Source organism: Microtus ochrogaster, chromosome 1 (genome assembly GCF_000317375.1).
Source record: "Microtus ochrogaster isolate Prairie Vole_2 chromosome 1, MicOch1.0, whole genome shotgun sequence".
Lineage (NCBI taxonomy): Eukaryota > Metazoa > Chordata > Mammalia > Rodentia > Cricetidae > Microtus > Microtus ochrogaster.
This window is the reverse complement of record NC_022009.1, coordinates 113,711,748-113,717,516: the sequence shown is the minus strand read 5'-3', so window position 1 is coordinate 113,717,516 and position 5,769 is coordinate 113,711,748. Positions and strand designations below refer to the sequence as shown.

At 44.7% G+C, this 5,769-nt stretch overlaps 1 protein-coding gene across 1 annotated transcript in view; it reads right to left on the bottom strand.

The window, feature by feature from the left end:
• LOC101979993 (IQCJ-SCHIP1 readthrough transcript protein) overlaps positions 1-5,769 on the bottom strand; it is a 658,776-nt gene that overhangs the window by 516,959 nt on the left and 136,048 nt on the right. Inside the window, exon 3 of the mRNA XM_005344086.3 lies at positions 2,623-2,703. Within this exon, the coding sequence (XP_005344143.1) occupies positions 2,623-2,703 (81 nt within the window). The remainder of the gene's footprint in view (positions 1-2,622; positions 2,704-5,769) is intronic.

Here is a 5,769-nt window from a genome sequence, read left to right as displayed (position 1 = left end):
TGTGTGTGTGTGTGTGTGTAGGGAAGATATGGAACTTACCCTGGGAGTTACAAATTTAATAACCAAATTAGACAAAACTCACTGAGTTGGAGTAAATTCTCTGATAGGACTCAAATTCCATTATTGGGCAAGATTAAGCTCTCTCCCCTCAGTCCCCACCAGTGACTGGAAATGGGGTTCTGAGTTATTAGGAGTGATAAAGAGCTTTAATTTATACTTCACTGAACTGAGACTCTTCTAGCAAACCAGTAAACATAAACTCACAAGGCCTGAGCTCTCTAGCCAGCTGACTCGCAAACCGAGAGATTTGATTTTTTTTCTCTACTTACACCTCCTCTTGGCACCCACTCCTCTGCCTTGATATATTGGAGATGATGAAAACTTAAAAAACAAAACCTTAAAGACATTTCCTAACTTATTTCTATCGTCCAATGACTCTTTCACGTTTTCCCCCGTACGGCAGCTTTCCTCTGTAGCACCATCTCATTTAAAACGACCTCATCTTAAAGAGATTCCTAACACCCCGGCAACCTGTGCTCCCACTTCAGAATGTTCAATAGCCAGATTCCTTCTATCAGGAAGCGAGGCACAGAGCTTCCTAGCAGGACACCCGGCTGGTTCAGAAGCTGCCTCTGGGCTGATCCTGAAGAGTAGGCTGGATGATCACACGGTGGCCATCTTCTTAAGGATGTGTAAGGCTGGCTCAGACTCACAGTGATGAGGATGTCCCTCTTTACTCGTCAGGATACCATAAATCTGTCATTCCATTCCTGGCTAAATGCCTTCATCCGGGAATGAATTACTGTTCAAATTCATACCCACACACACCATTCTTCCTCGGGCTTCTCTGCAAACGATCTGTGGTTCTCAAGTTCAGACATGTTTAAACTCTGTGGGTGTTAAACTTTTGGGGTTTTAACGGGGAATGGAAGATTGCATGTACCAACCAGCATTGGTAATTCTTGTTTGTGCCACTGAGTGAGACTCGGAGTATCCTTCAGCACAGAAATTAGTCATGAAGGGGATACTCTGTGGCACAGTGAGATTCTGATAGCTTCCTTATCTACTTAAGAATGCCTTTAAAAGGTTGATAAGTTGTCTTATTGTCAGGGGCCGGGAGAGTTACAGCAGGTGGCACCTAGTGTTCTGATGTCACCCCACCAGAGGAATGCTTATCTGATGGAGGTTAATCCTGTCTGGGCAAGGACCATAAACTTTGGAAGCTGTTGGTCATTCTGCTAAAGCAGCGTGGTGTCTCCCCAAACTACTGTCATTGTAGTGTATAATCTCATGTGATGTGTGTATGTAGTCTTAAGATTACATCTCCATCTTACGGACATATATATCTGTGGGTGGTCAGAAAGATGACTTTTCATTTAGCTTTATGGTTTAGATATATAGAATATACATTAGGACATGCTTCATAACTAGATCTATTTATCCCATGAAGACTGTAGACACTTAAGAGCCTGCTTTGTTCCTTTTGGCTCAGACTAACTGCACACGATTAGCTCACTTTCACCTCAGAGCAAGTTCAGACTAAACTAAAGGCTTTTCGTAAATAGATCATAAGTTTGGAACTTTGCAGCTATGCACAAGGTCAGAGTTGCAGATGTCCAACCAAGGTTAGAAGAAAAGCATGGCAATTCTGGGCTTGCCACTCTGTTAACAAAAGACCAATGTCTCAAAGCTGATCTCACTTCAGTAACCATGGACCCTTGTGTTGCCATGGCAATGGCTCAACTCCCTATCGCTTGCCCTGGGAATGAGCTTTTGACCAATGAGAGACAACTTTTATGTTTTCTTTATCTCTTCAAGGCTCATGGAAAAAAGAAAGTTTTGGGACTGGAGAGAGAAGAAGAGAGGCGAAAAAAGCTAGGAGAAATTAGAAGTAGGATAACAGAATTGGAATAGATGCAGATGAATAAAGACACTGATTTGGAAAAGCACACAAGACCTTGTTCACCCTCAGGTTAGCCAGAGGAAAAAGTCCCTTTCATTTCTTGTAGCTTCCAACTTAGACCTTGAAAGGGCATTGAGGCTGGCCCCCAAAAAGCCCTCATTACCTTATAATAGGGTTCGCTTCACTTTGCTAGTGTCATTTTATTGATGCTGCAGTGGGATTAGGACAGTTTCATTGTTATCGTCACTTAGAGCAGGCGGTGGCCTCACACTGGTCTTTATTGGGTGAGACTGTGCAGAAGCATCATCCGCCGTCGTAAGAGTGGGGAAGATGTGTTTCCCCCCAACACTGGCGGTGGGGATGGAATCAGGAAGTAGGAAGGGTGTTAGAGGGCCTTGGTTCCACACACATGGAAGGTGGGGGGGCCTCAAGGACAAGATGAAAGAATGAAATATGATACAAAGAGCTGTATGAGACCTGAAGGAAAACCCCAAACTGAGTGAATATTCCATCAAATACTTCCTACCATCGCCCACAGATGGTGGTGTGGGCTAGAAGCAGCTTGGTTTCTGCCTCAGCCCTGACTGGACCTGTAGCACGCAAATGAGAAATGGAGAAGAGTGTGGTTCGGTGCCGATGCACTCCGAGTGTGTTCAGGGGGTACAGATGCACACACACCTGTAGAACAAATTGATTTGTGTAACTCTGCAAGGACTCACATTTTCACTTTTGACTCCAAGGGCTGTAGGCTGAGGGGGAACTTCTCAATGTTGTTCTCTGCATCCATGGCCAGCTGGTGACTAGAAAGAGAAAGAGCTCGTCAGTAACTCAACCCCGGAAGTTGTTGTTCACAGTGAAAACACTCCAAACTTACGTGGTTTTTTTAAAAAGGTGATGTGGATTTATTAACAGAATCCTAAACACTGGTGACCTCACTCTAGAAAGAAAATACTGCCTTTCTCTGCTGCCTCTTCTATCCTGTGTTCTCAGCTACTCAACAAAATGTTCCCAGCTAATGCATAAAAAATGGCCTTTTTTTGGGATAAATAAAGAAGAAATGAAGATCTTTCCTAGAGAGGGTAGACTGAAGGAGAATAGTCCACACTCTGAAATGACTGGGCAGTTGTAGAAAACTCAGTTTAACCCTTACTTTCTTCTTATTTCTATCCCTTATTTATCCTCAAGGACGTCACTGCCAATGAACTTCTCCCTTCATTACAGAAACCACTAAGCTGTTTCTGAGCTCACACCGAGGAGAGCATGAGCTGTGAGTCCCATTGTCACAGCTTCTTGTGGATGTTGTGGCCCCTGACTGGTTGCTCACTGGCCAGGCTGAAGGCTGTCCTTGGCTAGGTTTTGCAGAGCGGATGCAAACTTGAGAGTGAAATAATAGGAAACATAAAGAGGAGGTAATTTAGCAGAAGTGGATGTCAAAGGGGAAGGCTAGAAAGACATGATATGGAGTAGGCAGGAAATGCAAAGATTCCACTGTCACAATGTAGCTGGGAAACCCAAAGTTCAGTGAAGCTTATTTCACACTGCTTGCTGCTAGAACTGTACGGACCCTGTCTTGCTACTCATCCCTTGCAAGACACTGGCTGGAAGAGCTGATACCAGTCTTGAGATACTTGCTCCAACCGAATGCAGTTGAGAAGTTGAGTCTTTTATAGTTTTCTTCAGCACTGTCCAGGACCATGCCTGTTCTGCTGGCTAGTTGCCTGTCAACTGGGCACACAGTTAGAGTCATACGGGAAGAGAGAACCTCAACAGAAAAGGGACCTCTGTCAGACTGGCCTGTCGGCGAGCATGTGGGGGCATTTTCTTGATTATCGATTGATGTGAAAGGGTCCGCTCCACTGTGGGCAGTGCCACCCCTGGGCAGGTGGGCATGGGAGGTAGCTGACCATGAGCTGGAAATTAGGTCAGGAAAAGCATTCCTGTAGGCAAGGGGCCTCTACCACAGCCCTTGCCTCCCGGTTTTTGCCTTGAGCTGATTTCTCACAAAGGCAGCTCAGTTACCCAGGAGTTGTAAAGAACCTTTACCTCCCCAAGCTGTTTCCAGTCAGTGCTTCATCACAGCAACAGAAAATCAAACTAGGGCATCCTTTGTAAAGTACAGGCAAGAGGTGTGGGGAGCCCAAAGATGTGAGCCCATTTCTGCAGTGACCAAAGGTCAGAGTTGGAACTCACTACTAGTTCCTTCAAGGTTATTGTGCTTCTACCTCAAAAATCCCACCTAGGTGTAGACCAGAGAGTTTGCCTCTCTCAAGGTCATCGCCAACAGGTGTGGCTAATAGCCAGCCCTTGTGCTCCAGGAATAGATAAGGAAACCTGTTTCTACCTCAAACAAAGTCTAAGGATCCAACTAAGTTCCTACTCCCTTAAGGAGATAACTTTGGATTCCACCCAGGGGTTGGTTTACCTACAGAAGGTGTTGTTCTAGGGTGTGAGCATGATTTGTTCTGTTCCAGCAACAGAATGTTTAACTATGGCTGTAGCCCACAACCTTCAACTCCTTAGATTGTGTTGAAGCAAGTTTTTTGTCTTACTCCTACCTTTTGGGGGCAGGGGTATTTTAAGCAGTTGGAAATTAAATGCAGGTAAATTTTCACTGCTCACTGGAACTCCCTCTAGATACTATTCCAGGTTTCTCCGTTTTATTATTTTCATTCGTGTCTTCATATTCTTTACTATACTTCTAAATCTCCATGCCTCTACCCTGGTGAGAGGTGTTTTTGTCGAGGCTGGTCCCCAACAGGTGTGTGTGTGTGTGTGTGTGTGTGTGTGTGTGTGTGTGTGTGTGTGTCTGTGTCTGTGTCTGACAAAATTAATGCTGTACTTTGATATTTTTGTGTGTCTAGGTTCCTTCAAAGGCCAGTGGTGTCCTGCCAAGTTGTGAAATGCCACCAGTATACGGGGACCTCCAGTAAGAAAGCCAGTGCTGCCGGGGAGCAAAGATTTAGAGCAGGGAGTTTGGAGGGGAACTTCGAGACTAGCGCAGGGGACCCATCAGGGAAACGCAGATAAACTAGCTAAAAGGCCACTCAAATGAATGAGAACCCTGACAGAGACCGCAGGAAAGAACGGTGACACAGAAGGAGGAATGTGTCGTAGCGCAAACCCTTTAGCGTCTCGTGGGTTTGTCTTCCTTCAGCCTCCCAGTGAGGAACCGTGACCAGACAGGCGAATTCTCTACGTCCACTAGGTGGTGCCACGAGCCCAAAAGAGCTCTGCTGCGGCACCGCCTGACGGGTGAGAGGGAGAAAAACCTTTTACTTTGCAGCACGGGTTTGCAGCATTTGCTGTTAATTCTTTATTATCCAGCCATGTGTGCCCCAGGAATGATTCAAAGCATGGGGTCAAAACAGTGAAAACACTATCCATTGTCCCTGTTCTTTCAGCCTGGGAGGTGTGTATTATAAATGTGTGCAATGTGTATGATTATGTGTAAGTGTAATCGATGTTATTAAAGAGGAGGCATAAATGGACCTCATCCAGGGAAGAGGATAATACAATGATGTACTTCGCAATCACGTGATCTGGTATGGATAGCAGCCTTTTAAAGTTTGATTCTATTAAGCATCCCATTAATTACAAATTAACAAATTTGCAAAGAGTACCTGCAATATAGGGAATATGGCCTACGATCATCAAAGACAATGACAGTGAATTTTTGCTTAATAAAGAAAATACTTAGAGAATTACAGGCCTATCTCACTCATGAATATCGACGCAAAAATTCTCAATAAAATACTGGCAAACCGAATCCAAGAACACATTAGAAAAATTATCCATTATGATCAAGTAGGCTTCATCCCAGAGATGCAGGGCTGGTTCAACATACGCAAATCTATCAATGTGATCCA